This window comes from Siniperca chuatsi, unplaced genomic scaffold, assembly GCF_020085105.1.
Source record: "Siniperca chuatsi isolate FFG_IHB_CAS unplaced genomic scaffold, ASM2008510v1 Contig00098, whole genome shotgun sequence".
NCBI classification, from domain to species: domain Eukaryota; kingdom Metazoa; phylum Chordata; class Actinopteri; order Centrarchiformes; family Sinipercidae; genus Siniperca; species Siniperca chuatsi.
The window spans coordinates 1-24,402 of NW_025322572.1; the positions used below are offsets into that span (position 1 = coordinate 1).

Sequence of the window (24,402 nt, forward strand, 5' to 3'; positions counted from 1 at the left end):
ATGATTAAAACATTCACATGTCATTTGGGGCGACTGTAGCTTAGTGACCACCAATCCTATGGTGGGCGGTTCGATCCCAGTTTCCCCCAGCCCACATGTCGAAGTGTCCTTCCACTGAACCAGGTGAACTCGGTGTGTGAATGATTAGCCCTGTGTGTGCACACCGCTGGCTAAACATTCACACACAGCTCAGACAGTGACAATATACCAAAATCTAACGGGAAGCGTCATGTTTGACATCAAACGTGGAATATATTTACCAAAAAGTATAATTATATTACCTTACATACACCTGTAATACATGTGTAGGAGACAGAACATGGGTGCACTGTGTGTTTGCTGCATGTGTGTGTGTTGGTCTGGTGCTGAGGGGGCGGAGCTCACGGGAGCAGGTGCGCGTGCACGTATGTCTGTAAAGGTGAGCACTTACCTGAGGCCAGGTTGTTGAGTCAGGGACGGGTCGTTATTGTACAGATCATTTAATGTACATTCAGGGCTTGCTGGATGGTGGAAGAAGGACTTTTACTTAAGTAAAAAACGTAACACCACAGTGCAGAAATACAAGTAAAAGTACAAAGTATTAGCAACAAAATATACTTAAAGTACAAAAAGTAAAAGTACTCATTATGCAGAATGGCCCATTTCAGAATAATGTATTATGTTATTGAATTATAATTATTGATGCATTAATGTGTTCATCACTTTAATGGTACAGCTGGTAAAGGTGGAGCTTATTTTTTACTATACATACTGAGCGTGAATTTCACCAAGGGAGTAGAAGTATAAAGTAGCATAAAATGAAATTGGACTGAAGTACAGAACTTGAAGAAATGCACTGAGTTACTTTCCACCGCTGGTTGTATGTTACAGTCAGCTGCTAAACTATTGTGTAGCTTTAAAAATAAAAACATCATCAGCATGTCTGTAAATATCTACATATGTATACATATATATCTGTAAATATAGACTTTTATACTGTGTTTTATCATCACTGGATCACATGTTAATCTATCCAGTTTTATGCACTTCATCTTATGAGCCTTATTTGAATTGACAAGTGTTTAAGATTTTTATTTACTGAAGTTAAAAAAGTAAATTATTAATTTTCTAATTAATCTCTTTGGAATAAAAATAAATAAATAAAAACTTTGCTGTTTCCATTTTTGCCAGAGTATTCCTTTTTTTATTTTTCATTATATATTTTCAAGAAACAGATGCATGAAAAATACACAAATACATCTCTTGGCTGTGTCTTTCCATATTCTAGTCATTAATGCAGAAGGAACATTACACATCACATACAGCTTTAAACAAAAAACGTTAAAAAATAAATATTATCCCAGATTAGCATATTTACATATTATACAAGGAAGAAACTGTGCAGATTTCAGGTCTGTCTGATAAGTGACAGAGTGTGATGAGGCGTCCAATCAAAACACTGGACAGCGTAAAGGTGAAGAACAGCGTTTCCTCCATCAGGTCCATTATTTTGTATATCAGCTGTGTACTATGACTCTTATACCACGGCCACTTACTGAAGAATATAAAGGCAGCGTGTGTTTTCATCATTAGCAGCTTTTACACTTTGTTTGTTGTCATTTTACTCATGTAATGTGTGTGAAGCATCAAAGCTGTTGCTATGGTTACCTGCTGGTATGTTTGATGTGCTCTGATGGACAGTTTTATTACCTGCCAGCCAATGGGAAACTGGTATTTTCTGTGTCCGTGGTATAAAGTTGAATTCTAACAATCTTGTCTCGTTTACATTGTTGATCAAACTGTTTCCTCTGATCCATCTGCTGATCTGTAACTTTGCTCAGATCATCACTGGACTGAGCAGCAATCTTCTGTTCACCAGGCTGAAAGTGGCTGAATAAACAGTAACAAACACCCAGCACAGCTGCTGCTGCTGCTGTCAGTCCCAGTCCACAGTAGAGGACGATCATTCCCCGACTTCCTGTGTTTGGTCTCTCAGGTTCGGGCCGATCCCTCGCTGCTGTAAAGAGACCAAACACATCTGCCATTCATGTGAAGAAAAAACATTACAATAAAAAAGGAAACAAAATATCTACAACAGATGAAGATGTAACATATTTCCCAGATACTGCGAGAAGGAAGTGTAAAGATTGTGGATTGTGGTAGTCCAAAATACTTTTCCTCTCAGGTTCTTATTTATTCAAAAAAGCTGCTGAACTGAAGAGAAAGTTCTACTGAATCAACTTACCAGTGACAGTGAGTCTGCATTCACCGAAGCTGCCACCATAAGTTGTGCTCACGTCACACAGGTACAGGCCCGAGTCCTCAGTCCTGAGTCTGGACACATGAAGTCTGAGTCGTCCTTCTCTGAGGACGTCTCTGTCACACTGGACTCGTCCTGCAAACTGTCCATCCTGAGACTCTGGGACCTCAACACCTTCATGCAGATGATACAGGACTGAGACCTTGTGATCAGTAATCAGGTCACAGAAGATATTAAGGGAGTTTGAACTGTCAGGTTTGGTTGTGAACGTCCATTCCAGTGTGATGTCCTCGTTCTCCTCTGCCTGATAGGAGCTCTGTGTCACATTCACTACAAATGTTCCTGCTGAGGAGACAGAGAGGGAAAGTGAGGACCAGACAAAGGGACAACTTTAACATGTGAGCCTTTAAACTCCATCTAGAGATGTTGATGTATTCATATCAAAGCTGGGAGGCTGGTAAACAAAAAGTTCAGAGATACTTCAGTAAAAAAGCTGCATGATACCAACAATAAATACAACTCAAGCAAAACTTGAAGATAAAGGATCTTCCTGATTTTAATAAGGACTGTCTACTTTCTATAAAGAGTCCTGCAGATGTTTTCACTGACAGATTTAAAGATGGAGGTCTGAAGGCTGAAAGAGTATTTAGTCTCTTCTCTTTCTGGATAATAACCTGCAGGTGGAAACGAACCACAGACGCAGGAGGTCAGGGTGATGAGCAGCAGGATGCTGCAGGTCATCTTCTCCTGTGAGAGGAGACAGAGGTGAAGAGTCAGAAACACACGAGGTCAAAGTTCAGTCGTCACATGTCTGAGAGGAAACATCTACAGTCTGTCTGCAGTCATTACAACACTCCTTTGTATTTATTCTCCTGCTCATCACACACAGCTGACCAGAGCACTTCCTGACTGGTAGCTGCTAATGCTAAGCTGCAGTCATGTGTTTCTGTCACAAGATGGCGCCAGTGCTTCAACTCTCCACCATCCAAATGAAAACAAAGAGCATTCAGCTTCACACAGGCTGGAATAAATCCACTAAGTGGCCAGAAGTATGGGGGGTCCTCTGATGGGGCCAGACGAGGAGGAAGACGAGTGCGGCTGCAGGGAATCTACTCGAAGAACTCCCATCCTGGCTTCTGCAGTCACTGCTGCAGTTATGTGCAGGGTTTCTTGTTGGGGAGCATTTCCAATAGAAGAAATGTTTAAAGTTGGCTGCGTACTGGGGGTCTCTGTTTATTTGGAAGGAAGAATGATGCATGTATATTACAAAATGCTAATTTATTTGATCAAGTTTTGTCTGATATAATTTCAGACTTGCCATTTAGATTTATACTTCCTGAGCTCCTAACTCATGAAGGCGGAACGGTGACGTGTTATGGACAGGGCTGGTGCAAGTTTCACAACAGGTGAACGACATGGTGAATTTCCTCAATCGCAGATCTTAAATGTAGCACTGACAGGCTCCTTTATTCCAGAAGTTGCCTCTTACTCGGCTTTGTGAATTTGGCCCAGGACATAAACACATTGCGATCTCTGCAGCTCAGAGAAACATGCTGCATCGGTAAATCTGGAATATAAGCAGCTCTGAATGTAAAGGAACGAGAATGTAACTGCAAACAAACCTGAATTTAATTCAGTCACCATAGAAACACTCGGTGTGGTCCCCTTATTAACAGCAGCAGACACAAACCAGCGGATGCTGCAGCGGCCGCAGGATGGAAATGCTCGGCTTTCCTCTAACAGGAAGTTTCTTTATGTTTCATTGTAAAGATGATTTTCTGAGACTTACTGACAGACGATCATGCTGCTAAATGTCCTGTGGTTGGGGACATTTTTATGGCCCAGAGAAGCTGAAGAAATTCATCCAAATATTCCAGATACACATTTAGATTCTTGTGAGGAGACACAAAACTTCTGAACTCTGCAGTTTCAATCCTGGAGCAGGTTTTCCAGGTCCAGATCCAAGTAGCTCAATAAAGAGCCGAACATAAAAACTTTGGGTCGGTTTGAATCGATTTTCAATCTGCGTCGATTTCAAATTAATATGTGCGTCAGTCACGTGTGAACAAACAGTAAATGCAGCTCAGCTGAACACAAAACAACACAAACAGTAAATCATACAGAAGTTTTAGTTACTTACGTGTTTGAGACGAGCTGTCCCACTTCAGTTCAGTTCAACAGACGGACTGCTTCTCTTTTCCGTGATGAAGAGGAAGTTAGTCAGACAGCTGGTCTACGCGCTGCAACACAGTGAGCTGATATTTATTTTGTCATCCTGTCAGCTGCAGCAGAGAAAAAGGAAGCGAACGAGCTGGCTCCTTTTACTGAAAGATGTCGGGGCGGAGCTGCTGTAAAGAGACCAAACAAAGGTTCACGTGACCTGAAGGACTGCAGTAACTGTGTTAAAGTGAAAGTGAAAGTGTAAAAGCGAGTAAAGCACCTTCCCTCAGCTGCTCTCTCTCTCTGGAAAGATCAATCTGTCTCAACAACCAGCCTCGACTGAAACACAGCCTACATGCTTATTATTAAAGTTTGGAACAAAACAGAATCACACAGCTGACTGATGGGAAATGAATGAGTTTAACCTTCACACATGAGAGAAAAAGATGAAATGCATTTTCTGTTTCTCAGCTGATGAGAACAGAAGTTCGGCCATCTTACTGCTGTGTCCACAAACAACACTGATGTTAACTATATGCAGCAGGCTTTAGAGGTGCAGCCAGGCGGATTTAGAGCCAGGCTAGCTGTTTCCAGTCTTTATGCTAAGCTATGCTAACAGGCTGCTGGTGAGCCTCATCTCTCTGTACCAACATGACAGCGGTATCAATCTTCTCATCGAACTCTGCACCAGAAGACAAGTCAGTATTTGATCTGTCAACCAAACACTGTAGACATAGTTTATTCATGAAACATGATGTCATCTATAGCAAGGGGGTCAACCAAGGACAGTGGTAGGCACACAGCAACCTGTGGGCCCAATCCGGCCCTCCGAAAAAATATTTGGCCCCTGATGAAAGCTGGCGTGTTCCTTTTGACAGTTTGGATGAGTTGCACAGTTTCCCACAGATCTGGTGCAGGTCACCATGTAATTATCAGACCTGTGTGAAGCAGGCCTCTCTCTGTCACTGCAGCCTTTCCCCCTGTTGGTCCTGAGGCTGCTTGTCCCTGCACACCCAGACTCACCTCTGACCTTTTCACCTCTGTCACTGTCTTCATGCACTCAGAGAAATCAGCATGATGAGAGTGTGAGAGAGGGGGGGCAGCATCTTATAGGACCCATCAGGACTAACAAGACGCTGTCTGGAGGACCCCCTTTCTATCAGAATGAGTCAGAGCACCGGTTCAAGACCTGAGCCATAAAACCAACAGACAGACTCCGAGACTCTCTCCCTCCAACGTCTGTTTAAAGTGTCAGAAAACCTACTTGTGACATGAAATGCACATCGTTCTGTGTTAAATGATGTTCGTGTTACTTTGGGGTCGAGTTTAAGGTATTACATATATTACAGGTGTATGTAAGGTAATATAATTATACTTCCTGGTAAATACATTCCACATTTGATGTCAAACATGACGCTTCCCGTTAGATTTTGGGCAAAGACAAAGACACTGTCTGAGCTGTGTGTGAATGATTAGCCAGCGGTGTGCACACACAGGGCTAATCATTCACACACCGTGTTCACTTCGACATGTGGGCTGAGGGAAACTGGGATCCAACCGCCCACCATAGGATTGGTGGTCACTAAGCCACAGTCGCCCCAAATCACATGTGAATGTTTTAATCATATGTAATAAGTGACTTGCTGAATGTGCCTAATCCAGCAGAAGGTCTGCTCTTATGAAGATATTCATTTCTCAGTTCTCACTCGACTTGATTTCAAATAAAGTCAAAATTATAATTCAGCTTTTTACTCTGAAACACCAAATCATCAAGTAGAGACGCACCCAGTTCACTGAAACCATCCAGACAAACTGCCAAACAAAGAAATCTAGTGAAGGTTTTGGTCAAAGCCTTTACTGAAGTCAAGAACAAATAACAACGTAGACATTTATTTTTTTCCTTTTATGGACATTTTATTAAAGAAATAATACTTATATTAAATGCTACATTCAAATAAAACTTGGAAGTATATTTGTGCAAAGGATTTCTATCAAGCTTACAGTAAATAAATAATGCAACAGCAGAGTAAATATAACAGCTGAAATGGACAGTATTACAGTTTCAGTTCTTAATGGTCTTAAATTAAATTGACACCTTAAAGGCTCAGTTCACAACAGCAGAAAGCTGTAGTTATGTTGATGTGAGCTGCCTGCTGCTCCCAGATCAGAGTGGATAAAGAATCACATACAGAACAGTAACAACTGTGGTTTTATCATTTCTGTTATTTTCAAACAAAGAAAAGGCTCCTTTATTTCCTCCACAGACCAGGAGCAGGCCGTGAAGAGTCTGAAGCTGACCTAAACGCTTCATTAAACTCAATGTCAGTACTAACAACGATGCAGATTAATGGTATACATTTCTCTCAGCATTGTTCCTTCACTACAGCAAACATGGGTATGAACACAGTATGTTAGGAGTCCTCATTGTGCAATATGGTTATTATACCGTGGTCTCTTAAAGGAGCAGTGTGTAGGATTTAGTGGCATCAAGTAGAGAAATTGCAGCTTGCAACCATTTGAAAACTGCTCGTTCGCAAAAACCCCCCCGCTCCCTCTGTAGATATAAAATCAAAACACAACGATTCTTATTTTCAGGTGATTATACACTAATGAAAACATACTTATGAATACCATCGCTGTATTCTGCAAACAGAGCCACCTAAATATTACACACTTTTGGTTTAAGTCAGTTTGTTTTGTTTAAAAAGTTTGATACTCTGGCCACTGAGAACTCTGGATTCTGATTGGCTGGAATGTTTTGAAGGTGGATTAACTTTTAGTAACCCAGACAGTATAACCGGACACCTTTGACTTACGGTGCCCCACTGCATGCAGCTGGTGCACATTTTAATGTTTTCCTCCCCTGCCCCTCAGACAGCCCGAGTCCGCCACTGCAGGATTTTAAAACAGTTCAGCCTTGTGAACCACTTCCTGTGCACGGTTGGGCAAGCTACTTGGAAAGTGTAGTGAGCTAAGTTACCAGTTACTCTACATTAAATGAAGCTTCACTACACTGAAGCTGCCGCCAGAGAAATGTAGCACGCTAAGCTACAGCAACATGGCAAAAGTAGCTTACTACATCAAAGCTATTTATTTTATTTTTTTTAATTTATTTTTTTTACACTGAACCAACTTCATTCCAAGTCAATGCTCAGTGATCAATAAAACTGTCAATAAGCTGTGCTCTCAGCTCTCAGCGCTCCAAAACCAACCATGCTTAATATTATTCATTTTCTGCCAACAGGCAGTGAAAGGTTTTTAGCTAGCTAGTGGTTAGCTGTTGCCAGGTTGCTGGCTGGTGTTTGCAGACTGCACTGAAGTGTGATGATTAGCTTGGTTGGCGATGCTGGTGTTAGCTTATTCACCCGAATGTGTGAACTCAAGCTTGCGTGTCTGTATCATAGACTGTATAGAATAAGTGGACGTAGTCACCGGGACGTCACCCATTGGTTTGTGGACTACCATTTTGAAGCCTCGAGATTGGCATTTTGGCCGTCACCATCTTGGTTTTTGCAACCAGTGACCGGAAGTGACCATATTTGGACGAGCGCTAGCTAGGTTAGCAAGGTGCAGGTGAACAGCTGACTCCTTCGGGTGTCTTTTAGTACAACCGAACGCGGAACGAGACATTTTTAGGCGACCAAAATGTTACAATTAACTTTCATGAACTGAAAACAACAACAGCACCCAAAAACAAATTTACAGCTAGTTAAATGAACACAGTGCAGTGGATACGCATCGCCTCTATCCTGATACCGGGTCGTCGTGGGAGCGACGAGGTAGCCCCGCCCTAAAGCACACCCTGCTTATTTTACTCTAAATGGGACCATAATTTGCAAAATGAACATCATGCTGTATTGAAGAAGACTTGAAACTAGTGATTGAGACCATGAACTCATTAGGAAAGTGTTTACTGACGTAATAAATCAAGTGAGAAGTAGGGTCGTTCGTACAATCGCCCCCTGCTGGTTATTAGAAAGAACGCAGTTTTAAGGCTCTTCCGCATTGGCGTCACTTTTCAGGCCCGGAGGCTGCCTCTCGGTCTGTACTCCGCTGCAGCAGAGACGTCGTAGGCGTCAGCCCAAGGATTGTTACGTCATGTCACCGTCACATGGAAGTGCTTCTGTCGGCTACACATGCACATCCGTGCGTGACGGTGGCGTCACTTACTGATCCTCAGTAGTTTTATTTCAGGCCGCAGCAGAAAGCTCCGCTGCACTTGAGTTTCAGAAATGATTGTGGAAATGTAGCTTGTGTCGTTACCGCACTACTTGATCAATAAAAGAGCTAAGCTACTGAAAAGCTATTTGATTCAGAAAAGAGCGATTCCACCACCGCGCTACTGAGAAATGGAGTTAAACTAGTACCGCCGCTTCTTGTAGCGCCGCTACTGCCCAACACTGTACCTGTGTGGCTAGATGTTACCTAGCAACGCAAACAATAGAAATTCTGAGGCTCAGGAACTACATTTCATAATATTTTAAACGGAAAAGAGCGACCAAAGTTTTGTTAACGTAAATCTTAACATATATTAACGACTTATATTTAAAATTATATTACGTTTGGCATTTTGTTGGCAAGCAGCCGTGGTATAAGCAGGAAAATACCCTCCAAGTTTGTATGTGCCCTGATTGATTCTGCGAAGGCAAACTGTTCTTAGCTCCCGGGTCATCCATTACAATCAGTACAGTTTGCTGATGATGCAGCATAAAGCATCAGTACTGTTGCTATGGTTACTTAGCAGCAGTACTGATAGATAGTGAAACATCATGAAATAACATCCACTTGATGGATTGGCACCAAATTTTGTTCGGACGTTCACGGTCTCCAGAAGATGAATCCTACTGACTGTAGTGATCCCCTGTTATGGTACACAGAGTCTGGACCCAAAAGCACGACTTGACAACAGAGGGAGTTGAAGCGGTTAGTTTTGGGTTATTGTCACAAGTTGAAAGAGTAACCAGGTGTGTGGAGGGAAGCTCCGTGAGCAGGTAGACTGGGCGAGGACGGCTGGCTGACGTGGAGCAGCGGTGAACCCCTGGTGAGAAGTTTCTGGAGAGCCGGTGAGTAGGTTGGAGGCAGGTGTCGGTCTGAGGACTGAACCTGAACACAAGGAGTCAGGAAACGTGCAGGAAGACTTTCTATAAAGCAAGGTCAGAGGCCGAGACAGAGTACCTCTAGTGTTAACAGACGGTCTGGCAAAGACTGGTGAGAAGAGCCGGGTAGATGGACTGCATGGTCTTGATTGGTGGATGGAGAACAGGTGAGTAGCAGGTGAGTCAGATTCTGAGTCAGATTGGAGATTCACTGGAGGGCACGCTCCACCAGCACACACATACACAGGAGTGTAGAGAGAGACAGAGACAGAGACCAGCAGCTGGACCAGGACACCCCCTGACTGTTCTTCTAGTGCCACCATAAACTTGACAGTCATGGTTTTGTGTGAAATGTCTCAAAGCAGCGCTGTGCATCAGTACAGCCTCACAGGGGCGTTAGCATGGCTGCAGTCTTGTTACACGCGTGACTACAAATGTCCAGCAGGTTTACAGGAAGTAAAAAGTAAAGCAGTACAGTAGTACTGCAGCCAAACCTAATCTGCAGTGGCAGGTGTTCGCTCCCTGGCTTGTTGGCTTCTGTGTCTCATCTTCGGGCCGATCACTGGCTGTAAAGAGAAAAAACACATGTGTGTCTGTTATTCGTGTGATGAGAAAACATGTAACAACAAAGTAACCAGCAGATGAAGGAGTTTTCATATTTACAGCATTGTCTGTTACAGTTCTAAGATGCTTTTTGAAGGAGTTTTCATTAGTTTAGAAATGGCAGAATAGAAAGTGCAGAATGTGGAGTTTGTGATTTGAAGCCACTGTGTGTAGCAGCTTTGTGTGATTGTAGCGTTTCTTCAATTAGTTTGATGACATAAGCTTTTGCTGGCTTTTACCAGCAGATGGAAGTGAAGAGAAGGTTTTTGTCAAAACCTGCATATAGTTCTTCAGGCCACAATACTTTTCTACTGATTGTGTTTCTGGAGTCATTTCACCAGTTAAAGGAACAGTTTGACAGTTTGGGAAATACACTTCTTTGCTTTCAGGTGGAGAGTTAGATGAGAACATTGATGGGACTCTCATATCTGTACAGAAATATGAGGCTACCACCAGCAGCCAGTTAGCTTAGCTTAGCATAAAGACTGGAAACAGGGGGAAACAGCTAGCCTGTCTCATTTGTTCAATACGTACAAAAACTGAAGTGGAAAAAACGTCAGTTCGCTGTTTTATGGGGTTTATGTGTCGGACCATTTCTTGGGCAGGCACAGTAACTTCTGGATTCTCCGCTGGTTGCCTGGCAACTGCTCCCAGCCAAGAAATAGTCCGGCACATAACCCCCCGATTTTAAACTTCGATTTATGTACGGATTAAACAAACTAGATTTATGATTTACTCTTGTATTCAAGATGCAAATACTTCAAAATGATGTGATGTTACAAAGACTACAAACTCCTGAGGACATATAGTTAGCAGGCACGTACTTGGTGGACGGCTCAAACAAACACAGACATGTTTGAGTCATCAGCTACACTTAGGTCCAAACAATATGTCTGTAGTCCAGTTTAGCAGCCCAGTCACAACAGCACTGATTACTGACGCAGAATATCCAGCTGAAAGAAATCTGAAGAGAAAGTTCTGCTGAATCCACTTACCAGTGACAGTGAGTCTGCTTTCACCAACGCCACCACCATAAGTTGTCCTCACTTCACACAGGTACAGGCCCGAGTCCTCAGTCCTGAGTCTGGACACATGAAGTCTGAGTCGTCCTTCTCTGAGGACGTCTCTGTCACACTGGACTCGTCCCGCAAACTGTCCATCCTGAGACTCTGGGACCTCAACACCTTCATGCAGATGATACAGGACTGAGTCCTTGTGATCAGTAATCAGTTCACATAAGATATTAAGGGAGTTTGAACTGTCAGGTTTGGTTGTGAACGTCCATTCCAGTGTGATGTTCTCATTCTCCTCTGCCTGATAGGAGCTCTGTGTCACATTCACTACAAATGCTCCTGCTGAGGAGACAGAGAGGGAAAGTGAGGACCAGACAAAGGGACAACTTTAACATGTGAGCCTTTAAACTCCATCTAGAGATGTTGATGTATTCATATCAAAGCTGGGAGGCTGGTAAACAAAAAGTTCAGAGATACTTCAGTAAAAAAAGCTGCATGATACCAACAATAAATACAACTCAAGCAAAACTTGAAGATAAAGGATCTTCCTGATTTTAATAAGGTCTACATTCTCTAAAGAGTCCTGCAGATGTTTTCACTGACAGATTTAAAGATGGAGGTCTGAAGGCTGAAAGAGTATTTAGTCTTTTCTCTTTCTGGATAATAACCTGCAGGTGGAAACGAACCACAGACGCAGGAGGTCAGGGTGATGAGCAGCAGGATGCTGCAGGTCATCTTCTCCCTGTGAGAGGAGACAGAGGTGAAGAGTCAGAAACACACGAGGTCAAAGTTCAGTCGTCACATGTCTGAGAGGAAACATCTACAGTCTGTCTGCAGTCATTACAACACTCCTTTGTATTTATTATCTTGCTCATTGTTATAGGGAGGAGGTGAGGGCAATCCAGGCCGACCTGGAGGTGAAGATCAGGGAGACCAAGGAGAAGTACAGGAGGAAGCTGGAGTGGAAACTCCAGCAGAACAACATGAGAGAGGTCTGGAGCGGCATGAAGACCATCACTGGCTTCAGACTGACTGGCAGCAGAGGAGCTGAAGGCAGCTTGGACAGGGCCAACGAACTGAATCTGTTCTTTAACAGACTCAACACACCGGCTCCTGCTCATCCCCCCTCTAACTCAACTGCTGCCGGCCCTCAAGCTCCTCTGAGTCCACTGCTCCCCCCCTCCCCCCTGTGTCGGATACTCATGCAAAGAGCCTTGATATGGACAGGGCTGGTGCAAGCATCACAGCAGCCAGCAAAGTGAAAGCAGTGAATATTCAAACATTATTATTAAATGTAGCACTGACAGGCTCCTTTATTCCAGAAGTTGCCTCTTACTCGGCTTTGTGAATTTGGCCCAGGACATAAACACATTGTGATCTCTGCAGCTCAGAGAAACATGCTGCATCGGTAAATCTGGAATATAAGCAGCTCTGAATGTAAAGGACCTGGAAAACCTCCTCCACGATTTAAACTGCAGTGTTCAGAAGTTGTGTGTCTCCTCACAAGAATCTAAATGTGTATCTGGAATATTTGGATGAATTTATTCAGCTTCTCTGGGCCATAAAAATGTCCCCAACCACAGGACATTTAGCAGCATGATCGTCTGTCAGTAAGTCTCATAAAATCATCTTTACAATTAAACATAAAGAAACTTCCTGTTAGAGGAAAGCCGAGCATTTCCATCCTGCGGCCGCTGCAGAGAAGCTGCTTCTGAAAACTGCAGAGTTCATGATTTTAGACTCAGAGATATTTTATGTGCGAAGACTAATAATGAATGAAATGAATGAAACTGGGGAACACGTGAGGATGTGGAGGTAGATTAAGTCATATGAATCGGGGACAGCCCAGACAGCAGGACAAAAAGGGCGGAGCTCAGGTAGTTGTGCGGGTTTGTATTCGTAAAGTGCTGATTGGGTGTCGTGTTCTGCGGGGCGGGACTAACATCGCTCACTATAAAGGAAACAGCTCGTCCGCTTTATGATTCATCTCTGCTGCATCAGTCAGGATGACAGTATATAAATATGAACTCACTGTGTTGCAGCGCGTAGACCAGCTGTCCCCGTCTCGCGGTCTGGTCCTTCAGTTCTGCAGGAGGAAGGACTGCTTCCTCGGTCCCTTGGGGAAAGGGAAGTGCAGCCTCTGTAGGCCTGTTCAATGCGGAGTCATTAAAGGAACTCTGTCTTATTTCCACCGGAGCTTTCGCTGCACTCCCGGATCAGACGAGGTGTCTACGAATAATAAAGCGGCCGGTTCGCTCCAGTAACGAGACAATTCAACAGCAGCAGCTTTCATATTACGATTTCAGAAAGGAAATGGAGATGAGCGGAACATCAGTATGGACAAGAAGCGATTTCTGGCATTTCTTGCCACGGTTATAAACTGTGCTGCTGGAATAAAGGAGGAGTCGGGAAGGATTAAGATGGCGCTGGACGCTGCAAGGAGGTTCCTGAATGCTGTGGACACATCTGGAGAGGATCCAGATGTTACACTGAGGGAAGCAGCTGCACCGGCTCAGACACTTGGGTCTGGGTTAGAGACTGGACTATGGCACTATGGGAGCACTTTAGGTGGACACTGTAAATAGTTTAAACTGTGAAGCTGTTAAAATCCAGTAGGTGGCGGTAATGAACAATTAGGGACGCCGAGCGCCATAAAACTCAACAGAAGAAGAAGATGAATGAACCATGAACATGTAGATCAGCTGTCCGTCTGTTGAACTGATAATGAAGTTCAGACATAAAGCTGCTCGCTCACCTTCAAACACGTAAGTAACTAAAACTTCTGTATGATTTACTGTTTGTGTTGTTTTGTGTTCAGCTGAGCTGCATTTCCTGTTTGTTCACACGTGACTGACGAACAGATTAATTTGAAATCGACGCAGATTGAAAATCGATTCAAACCGGCCCAAAGTTTTTATGTTCGGCTCTTTATTGAGCTACTTGGATCTGGACCTGGAAAACCTGCTCCAGGATTGAAACTGCAGAGTTCAGAAGTTTTGTGTCTCCTCACAAGAATCTAAATGTGTATCTGGAATATTTGGATGAATTTCTTCAGCTTCTCTGGGCCATAAAAATGTCCCCAACCACAGGACATTTAGCAGCATGATCGTCTGTCAGTAAGTCTCATAAAATCATCTTTACAATGAAACATAAAGAAACTTCCTGTTAGAGGAAAGCCGAGCATTTCCATCCTGCGGTCTTTAGAGTTTGTTTTCTTGCAGTGTGCTGATTGGATATCATGTTGTGTGGGCGGGGCTCTCATCGTTCATTCAAATGAGCCGACTGGTTCGCTGCTGCAGCTGATAGGATGACAATATCAACTCACTTTGTTGCAGCGCGTAAAATGGTTCGGGGCCGACACTTCACTACGGCAGCTGCTGGTGCATTTTTTACTGAGTCTTGAACTCTCCAGGTCCTGCAGCTCAGAGACTCTGAACCTGGATCCTCGTGCTGTTACATGTTTCCTGCTTATGGTGGAGAGTTTAAGCACATTTGCAGCACTGGCGCCATCTTGAGTGACAGGAAACACATGACTTTGCAGCTGGTAGCATTAGCAGCTACCAGTCAGGAAGTGCTCCAGTCAGAAGTGTGTAATGTAATGAGCAGGAGAATAAATACAAAGGAGTGTTGTAATGACTGCAGACAGACTGTAGAGGTTTCCTCTCAGACATGTGACGACTGAACTTTGACCTCGTGTGTTTCTGACTCTTCACCTCTGTCTCCTCTCACAGGGAGAAGATGACCTGCAGCATCCTGCTGCTCATCACCCTGACCTCCTGCGTCTGTGGTTTGTTTCCACCTGCAGGTTATTATCCAGAAAGAGAAAAGACTAAATACTCTTTCAGCCTTCAGACCTCCATCTTTAAATCTGTCAGTGAAAACATCTGCAGGACTCTTTATAGAAAGTAAACAGTCCTTATTTAAATCAGGAAGATCCTTTATCTTCAAGTATTACCTGAGTTGTATTTATTGTTGGTATCATGCAGCTTTTTTACTGTAGTATCTCTGAACTTTTGTTTACCAGCCTCCCAGCTTTGATATGAATACATCAACATCTCTAGATGGAGTTTAAAGGCTCACATGTTAAAGTTGTCCCTTTGTCTGGTCCTCACTTTCCCTCTCTCTGTCTCCTCAGCAGGAACATTTGTAGTGAATGTGACACAGAGCTCCTATCAGGCAGAGGAGAACGAGGACATCACACTGGAATGGACGTTCACAACCAAACCTGACAGTTCAAACTCCCTTAATATCTTATGTGACCTGACTACTGATCACAAGGACTCAGTCCTGTATCATCTGCATGAAGGTGTTGAGGTCCCAGAGTCTCAGGATGGACAGTTTGCAGGACGAGTCCAGTGTGACAGAGACGTCCTCAGAGAAGGACGACTCAGACTTCATGTGTCCAGACTCAGGACTGAGGACTCGGGCCTGTACCAGTGTGAAGTGAGCACAACTTATGGTGGCAGCGTTGGTAAAAGCAGACTCACTGTCACTGGTAAGTTGATTCAGCAGAACTTTCTCTTCAGATTTCTTTCAGCTGGATATTCTGCGTCAGTAATCAGTGCTGTTGTGACTGGGCTGCTAAACTGGACTATAGACATATTGTTTGGACCTAAGTGTAGCTGATGACTCAAACATGTCTGTGTTTGTTTGAGCCGTCCACCAAGTACGTGCCTGCTAACTATATGTCCTCAGGAGTTTGTAGTCTTTGTAACTTCACATCATTTTGAAGTATTTGAAGTCTAAGTTTAAATCATAAATCTAGTTTATTTTTTTTGTTTTGACTGTTTCCAGTCTTTATGCTAAGCTAAGCTAACTGGCTGCTGGAGGTAGCCTCATATTTCTGTACAGATATGAGAGTCCCATCAATGTTCTCATCTAACTCTCCACCGGAAAGCAAAGAAGTGTATTTCCCAAACTGTCAAACTGTTCCTTTAACTGGTGAAATGACTCCAGAAACACAATCAGTAGAAAAGTATTGTGGCCTGAAGAACTATATGCAGGTTTTGACTAAAAAACTTCTCTTCACTTCCATCTGCTGGTGAAAGCCAGCAAAAGCTTATGTCATCAAACTAATTTAAGAAACGCTACAATCACACAAAGCTCCTACACACAGTGGCTTCAAATCACAAACTCCCACATTCTGCACTTTCTATTCTGCCATTTCTAAACTAATGAAAACTCCTTCAAAAAGCAACTTAGAACTGTAACAGACAATGCTGTAAATATGAAAACTCCTTCATCTGCTGGTTACTTTCTTGTTACATGTTTTCTCATCACATGAATAACAGACACACATGTGTTTTTTCTCTTTACAGCCAGTGATCGGCCCGAAGATGAGACACAAAAGCTAAAAAGCCAGGGAGCGACCACCTGCCACTGTAGATTAGGTTTGGCTGCAGTACTACTGTACTGCTTTACTTTTTACTTCCTGTAAACCTGCTGGACATTTGTAGTCACGCATGTAACAAGACTGCAGCCATGCTAACGCCCCTGTGAGGCTGTACTGATGCACAGCGCTGCTTTGAGACATAAAACCATGACTGAACACCTGGTTACCCTCGAGGATCAATAAAGTATTTCTGATTCTGATTCAGGGGATTCAGGGGTGCACGGTGGCAGAGCGGCTAAAGCTCCTGCCTCCCAATAAGGAGATCGTGGGTTCGTGGGATCGATTCCCGGACCAGACCAACATCACACAATCTCTCTGGGTGGAGTCTGCATGTCCTCCCCGTGTTACCGTGGGTCTAAGGCCCAAAGTCACTGGGATAGGCTCCCTCTGATGCCCTCTCTGATTCTGATTCACTCTGAATTATCCACCATTTTGTACTTCCTCAATTTTTCACTGTGTGTCTCCACTATGTCTCTCTCTAAAACAATATTTTCACTAAATAAACAAGACGTAAGTGAACTCGTCAGCCTGTTATGTGTCATGGTTTCAGCTCAGTGTTTGTCCTTGAGTTCATGTCGATACAGCGTTAAAATCAGTTCGCAGAGATTTGAAAATCGCTTGAAATAGTGAATTCATCTCAGTAAATTTTGTCAGCATGTGGACACATTAACCGCGTGGCGCAGTGGTTTATGTGGTACATTTTAATGGCGAGTAGCTACTAAAATGGCCTTTTTCCTTTAGAGGTGCATCAATTTAAAAAGGCAACAGTTGGCCTTTCATACACCGAGTACACTTCATACTTCATACACTTGAGTGTTCAGTCTGAACTAATGCTGCGCTTTAGATTTACATTTTATTATTATTATTTGTCTTTCTCATGTTCTCCAGGAGTCAAATGTACTGACTCTTAAACATGAAACTAACCACTAGAGCTGCAACGATTAGTCGATTGAAAGAAAATTAATTGTCAACTATTTTGATAAACGATTAATCATCTTTAATGCAGCAATGCCAAATATTTGCTGCTTCCAGCTACTCATGTACGCAGATTTGCTGCTTGTCTTCGTGATATTTCACAGGAAATGAATCATTTCTGGTTTTGGATTGTTGGTCGAACAAAACCAGCAGTTTAAGGGAAGTCATGATGGGTGATTTGTCACACTTTTGTGAAAATAATGAGCAGATTAATCGTTTAATGAAGATAATTTGCAGCCCTACTAACCACAGACAGAGGAGGTCAGGCCGACGAGCAGAAGCATCCAGATCATCTTCTGCCTGTCAGAGGAGACCGTTTCATTAGAGGAAGAACATTTAAGTTTATTAAAACAGATTTGTAGATCACTTGTATGCCAAATTTATTTGAGTGCATCAGCATGTATAAGACCTTCCTTTAAGGTTTGTAATGTTTACAGATCAGTCCAAACTAACATTAAAGGCCACACAGGAGCATCTTGGTGCTTTAAAAGTCTTCATTTCTGCTGTAGAAGTGTCATAAAATGCTCTTTAAGGCAGAATAAAAACACAAATTTAAATTTAAAAATGAAAAAAATGAAAAAGGTACTTTTTGGTCTATTAAGCTCCAACCCCCCATAACCCCACAAATCCATCCTGCCCACCCACCCCTTCAGGTCGACCACTAATTTCTTCAGAATGTGTACCTATTCAAAGAAAAAGGGATCAAATAAGTACAAAATCTAAAAAACTAGTTACTTGCAGAGGGGGAAAAGATAACAGTGTCTTCATTCAGTTGAAAGAGCAGGGTGAAAAGAAAAGAAAACAAAACCCAACTCCACTGACGGTCATATAGCTGCACTGTGGACATCAAGTTCATGTCCTCACTATTGTTTCTGGGAGTTTAGAGGTTAAACGTTTACATCCTACAGTTGCACACAAATGATACTTGCTGAGTTTACAGGCTGATTCTGACATTTTCAGCCTCAGTTTGTCATTACATTAAAAACAACAACAATAATAATAATAATAATAATAATAATAATAATAATAATAACAGCCTTTTGTTATTTCTAAGAAGTCTATTGGCCAGCTGATTAAATGTGAACATATCTCAGCTCCAGTAACGAGATGCTTCAGTGCTGTCTTGAGCCCCCTGCACAGTTTCAGGATCCAGAAACACTTTAGTATTCTATCCAGAGAAACAGCAGTATAAGAACTGGATTCATGGCACGGATACATCTGGAGAAACCACCACAGCTGTCCTTAAAACAAAGTAAAAACTTAGAAAGTCTATATTGTCTTCTCGCCTGCTGAATGTGTCCTCATTGTCTTCTCATTTAAGAACTCTGCAGTTTAAATCCTGGAGCAGGTTTTCCAGGTCCAGATCCAAGTAGCTCAATCAATAACCGAACATAAAAACTTTGTTCCGGTTTGAATCGATTTTCAATCTGCGTCGATTTCAAATTAATATGTTCGTCAGTCACGTGTGAACAAACAGGAAATGCAGCTCAGCTGAACACGATTAAAACAACACAAACAGTAAATCATACAGAAGTTTTAATTACAGAAGTAATAATTATGCTTCTTGGTAAATAATGCTTCTATCGTCCCAGATATTCCACGTTTGGTGTCAAACAGCATAAATTATGACGTTTTTAGGGAAATTGCTCCTGAAATCCCATTAGATTTTGTGCAAAGACAAGACATCTGAACAGTCAGTGTCTGAGCAGCGTGGCTGCCTCCATTTCTTGCGATGTTGCTCGTCCTGTTGCTTCATTAGCAGCTACATCCACCAGCTTTATCTGACGGAGGACCTCGCCTCCCTGAACACCAAAGATGGAGCTGTTGGCAGCCGGATGGGAGCTTCGTGGGACCAGCGACCCCTGCCTGAGCTGAGAAGCCTGTCTACAGGCTGCACAGCCATCCTGCCGTCATCATGAAGTGTTATCGGGGACGTTCAAAGGTCTTATCATAAACAGCAGAAATAAAGTTTCTTCCGCATTACAGTTTCTCTCAACTGATTAAACACTAAAACCCATTGGCTGAACAAAGTTCTCAGTTGCCTGACGTCATTTAGCTGATTGTGCAGTCAGTTGTCAACACCTTAAACCATTTCACACGGTAAAACACAGTTTGCAGATCTCACTTAGACTTTTCAGCAAAACTCTAAACCCATTCTGCGCTCTAATGCACGTGTCGTCCATACTGGTGAACACAAGTGGCAACAATCAAATACAAATAGAGAACACATGTCATTGATTGAACACAACCACTCAAAACTGATGGAACCTGTTTCGAATGATGTGACACAACCAATATCAGCCTAACTGCTTAGATTTCTGCCCCTTTAGTATCGTATACTGTAGTACAGCGCATTGTAGGCTGTATCCTGTACAATGAACGAATTGTATGGCCCTGAACATTGTGCTTTCCATTTGTTAACAGCACTGACTGCTCAGTAGATTTTGACTGGTTGCAGGTTCATATCAACAAAGAAGAAGATTTAAAGTACCACAGAGACAGAGGACCAGTTTGTGAGACGCAGGGTACAGGACTGTAAAACAGGGGTACACGGAGGAGGAAGAACAAAAACTTGGTCAGAAAATGGAGCAAGGTTTCAGAAATTGTGTTTTAGCAATTGAGAAAAACTGTAATAGGATCAACAACTGAGGTTTTAACGGGGGGGACAAAAATGTCCTTCAGCCGGGTAGATGTGCTGCATGGTCTTGATTGGTGGATGGAGAACAGGTGAGTCAGATTGGAGGTTCACCAGAGGCCACGCCCCACCAGCACACACATACACAGGAGTGTCTGTTCCTAACAGGGGACAAACAGACAGAGACAAACAGCTGGACCAGGACATCCCCTGACTGTTCTTCTAGTGCCACCATAAACTTGATAGTCATGGTTTTGTATGAAATGTCTCAAAGCAGCGCTGTGCATCAGTACAGCCTCACAGGGGCGTTAGCATGGCTGCAGTCTTGTTACATGCGTGACTACAAATGTCCAGCAGGTTTACAGGAAGTAAAAAAGTAAAGTAGTACAGTAGTACTGCAGCCAAACCTAATCTGCAGTGGCAGGTGGTCGCTCCCTGGCTTGTTGGTTTTGTGTCCCAGCTTCGGGCCGATCACTGGCTGTAAAGAGAAAAAAAACACATGTGTGTCTGTTATTCATGTGATGAGAAAACATGTAACAACAAAGTAACCAGCAGATGAAGGAGTTTTCATATTTACAGCATTGTCTGTTACAGTTCTAAGATGCTTTTTGAAGGAGTTTTCATTAGTTTAGAAATGGCAGAATAGAAAGTGCAGAATGTGGGAGTTTGTGATTTGAAGCCACTGTGTGTAGGAGCTTTGTGTGATTGTAGCGTTTCTTAAATTAGTTTGATGACATAAGCTTTTGCTGGCTTTTACCAGCAGATGGTGTTGAAGTGAAGGTTTTTGTCAAAACCTGCATACAGTTCTTCAGGCCACAATACTTTTCTACTGATTGTGTTTCTGGAGTCATTTCACCAGTTAAAGGAACAGTTTGACAGTTTGGGAAATACACTTCTTTGCTTTCTGGTGGAGAGTTAGATGAGAACATTGATGGGACTCTAATATCTGTACAGAAATATGAGGCTACCACCAGCAGCCAGTTAGCTTAGCTTAGCATAAAGACTGGAAACAGGGGGAAACAGCTAGCCTGGTTCTGTTCAGAGGTAACAGATCCACCTACCAGCACCTCTAAAGCTCAATAACTAACATGTTAGATCTTATTTGTTCAATCAACTTGTTTTTCTGAGTCATCAGCTACACTTACAATGGTGTGAAAAAGTGTTTGCCCTCTTCCTGATTTCTTATTTTTTTTGCATGTTTGTCACACTAAAATGTTTCAGATCATCAAACTAATTTAAATATTAGTCAAAGATAACACAAGTAAACACAAAATGCAGTTTTTAAATGAAGGTTGTTATTATTAAGGAAAAACAAAATCCAAACCTACATGGCCCTGTGTGAAATAGTGATTGCCCCCTAAACCTAATAACTGGTTGGGCCACCCTTAGCTGCAACAACTGCAATCAAGCGTTTGCGATAACTTGCAATGAGTCTTTTACAGCGCTGTGGAGGAATTTTGGCCCACTCATCTTTGCAGAATTGTTGTAATTCAGCCACATTTGGAGGGTTTTCGAGCATGAACTGCCTTTTTTAGGTCAAGCATCTCAATAGGATTCAGGTCAGGACTTTGACTAGGCCACTCCAAAGTCTTCATTTTGTTCTTCTTCAGCCATTCAGAGGTGGACTTGCTGGTGTGTTTTGGATCATTGTCCTGCTGCAGAACCCAAGTTCCCTTCAGCTTGAGGTCACGAACAGATGGCCGGACATTCACCTTCAGGAGTTTTTGGTAGACAGCAGAATTCATGGTTCCATTTATCACAGCGAGTCTTCCAGGTCCTGAAGCAGCAAAACAGCCCCAGACCATCACACTACCACCACCATATTTTACTATTGGTATGATGTTCTCAGCAGAATTCATGGTTCATGGTTACATTTACCACTGTTCCATGTTTTCGCCATTTGTGGATAATGGCTCTCATTGTGGTTCGCTGGAGTCCCAAAACTTTAGAAATAGCTTTATAAACTTTTCCAGACTGATAAATCTCAATGACTTTCTTTCTCATTTGTTCCTGAATTTCTTTGGATCTCGGCATGATGTATAGCTTTTGAAGATCTTTTGGTCTACTTCACTTTGTCAGGCAGGTCCTATGTAAGTGATTTCTTGATTGAGAACAGGTGTGGCAGTAATCAGGCCTGGGTGTGGCTAGAGAAATTGAACTCAGGTGTGATAAACCACAGTTATGTTTTAACAGGTGGCACTGCAGTACTACTGTACTGCTTTACTTTTTACTTCCTGTAAACCTGCTGGACATTTGTAGTCACGCATGTAACAAGACTGCAGCCATGCTAACGCCCTGTGAGAGGCTGTACTGATGCACAGCGCTGCTTTGAGACATTTCACATAAAACCATGACTGTCAAGTTTATGGTGGCACTAGAAGAACAGTCAGGGGGTGTCCTGGTCCAGCTGCTGGTCTCTGTCTGTTTGTCCCCTGTTGGGAACAGACACTCCTGTGTATGTTTGTGTCTGTGTATGTGTGTGCTGTTGGGGCGTGGCCTCCGGTGAACCTCCACTCAGAATCTGACTCACCTGTTCTCCATCCACCAATCAAGACCATGCAGTCCATTTACCCAGCTAAAGGACATTTTTGTCCCCATTGAAACCTACATTTTTGATCACATGGACATTAAAAAATAAAATAATTCTCCTGGCTTCATAATTGTAGTCTTTACTATTTTCCACCAGGTGGCGCCATTTCCCATGTTTGGCCTATGGGGACATGCGTGCTCTTTCCCTGGTTTCCTGTCGGGGCACTGATCCTGTAAAATGGAACCACTACAGCAAATGTTTGAGGAAAACCAAAGCAAACTCCGGCTTGGTTTTGAGACCCTCGGAGAGTTTATACAGGCGCTGCCGCAGCCCAAACTATAAATAAATGTCGCTTGGGGGAACTAGTCATTTGATATCCGACAAGATGGAGAAACAGCGTTTCACTTTGCAAGAAGCTGTGGATGTCCGCGTGCGCTCTGACAGCGAGCAGGAGCAATAATCCCAACCTGAGGATGAGGACACAGGCTCAGATGATGTGGAATAAAACTAACCGGGCTCTTCCTCTGATTCACCGGGTGTCTCCTCTGAGAGTGGGCCGGAGCCAGCGGTGTGATCCCCGGACCCACCCGCAACGCCACCGCCCGGATCAGCACCCTGAGGTCCAGCTTTTATCTTTCCGTGACAGATGAAATCATCCAGGACGTGGTCAAGGAGCAGGAGTCGGAATCGAGTAGCGGGTAACGACAAACAGCTGCGTCGTGAATGTAATAATCATGAACTTTGGGAGTGAGGACGAAGGATGGGACCGTGGAGGTACGGAGCGGCAGGAAGCGGCGTTCAGAAGGAAGACAAATGGAAACAGTGGTCATTAGAGCACTTCAGAGTCTGAAAACCCAAACAAGGACCGGGAAGTCATAATTGAGTTTGTTGAGCATTTCCATCTGCTTTCGGTGGCTAAAGCTCTGGAAAAGGATGCAGGCAAAGGAAGTTTGCAGAGGACCTGAATAATGAGCGTATACCTGCACATGCAGTGAGTCCAGAACAACAACACGCTCTGCTGAACATGAATACACTGGATGGTACAAAGTAAAAACCCGTGAACCTGGCTCAGCTGCTGGATACAGGGGACTCACATCTGGAGCACCGCTGTCTGTCTCAATGGAGGACATCAAAACAGAGCTGAAGTGCTTGATGCTGAACGTATCAGTCCTAAAAGAAATGGAGAAAGAGCAGAAACGCTGTCAGTAACCATCGGCTTTGAAAACAGCCTCCCAAGAAAAGTTATGCTAGGCTTCTTCAGCTTCATTCCTCCGGCATTAAGATGCTTTGCATGTCAAAGAACGGCTCATACTGCCAGCCAGTGCAGGAAAAGACAGATGTGCAAGATGGGGAGGGACTCGTGCATTTGGAAAGTGGGAAGATGTGCCGGTTCAATGTTGCAGTTGCAGAGAAGCAGTCGATCTGTTTAAAACTGGATAATGAAGTTCGGACATAAAGCTGCTAACTCATGGCTTCAAACACGTAAGTAACTAAAACTTCTGTATGATTTACTGTTTGTGTTGTTTTGTGTTCAGCTGAGCTGCTGCATTTACTGTTTGTTCACACGTGACTGACGAACAGATTAATTTGAAATCGATGCAGATTGAAAATCGATTCAAACCAGCCCAAAGTTTTTATGTTCGGTTCTTTATTGAGTTACTTGGATCTGGACCTGGAAAACCTGCTCCAGGGATTGAAACTGCAGAGTTCAGAAGTTTTGTGTCTCCTCACAAGAATCTAAATGTGTATCTGGAATATT

The 24,402-nt window shown here is 43.1% G+C and overlaps 1 protein-coding gene across 7 annotated transcripts; it reads right to left on the bottom strand.

Annotated features, from left to right (window-relative positions):
• Positions 1-460: 460 nt before the first annotated feature.
• LOC122872737 lies at positions 461-24,015 on the bottom strand. 7 transcript variants are annotated; one of them, XM_044188772.1, is made up of 5 exons: positions 23,624-24,015; positions 20,521-20,591; positions 11,780-11,853; positions 2,225-2,584; positions 461-1,996 (listed from the first exon to the last, which is right to left on the bottom strand). In XM_044188772.1, exons 1-5 carry the CDS (start codon positions 23,771-23,773, stop codon positions 1,686-1,688), a joined length of 966 nt encoding a protein of 321 aa, XP_044044707.1. In that variant the 5' UTR covers positions 23,774-24,015; the 3' UTR covers positions 461-1,685. The 7 variants fall into 7 exon arrangements, with proteins under 7 accessions (XP_044044707.1, XP_044044710.1, XP_044044711.1 ...); XM_044188773.1 differs by lacking the exons at positions 461-1,996; positions 2,225-2,584 and adding exons at positions 9,371-10,061; positions 11,094-11,453; XM_044188775.1 differs by lacking the exons at positions 11,780-11,853; positions 20,521-20,591; positions 23,624-24,015 and adding exons at positions 2,914-2,987; positions 4,380-4,512.
• Positions 24,016-24,402: the final 387 nt, after the last annotated feature.

Bases quoted from the DNA above. Each gene is read 5' to 3' on its own strand.
- LOC122872737 (XM_044188772.1), bottom strand. From the start codon at position 23,773: ATGTCCTCCATTGAGACAGACAGCGGTGCTCCAGATGTGAGTCCCCTG. The intron at 20,592-23,623 runs GTATACGCTCAT...TTCTCTTTACAG, and splicing joins TGGACTCACTGCATGTGCAG to CCAGTGATCGGCCCGAAGCT. The intron at 11,854-20,520 runs GTTTGGCTGCAG...CTCCTCTCACAG, and splicing joins CACCTGCCACTGCAGATTAG to GGAGAAGATGACCTGCAGCA.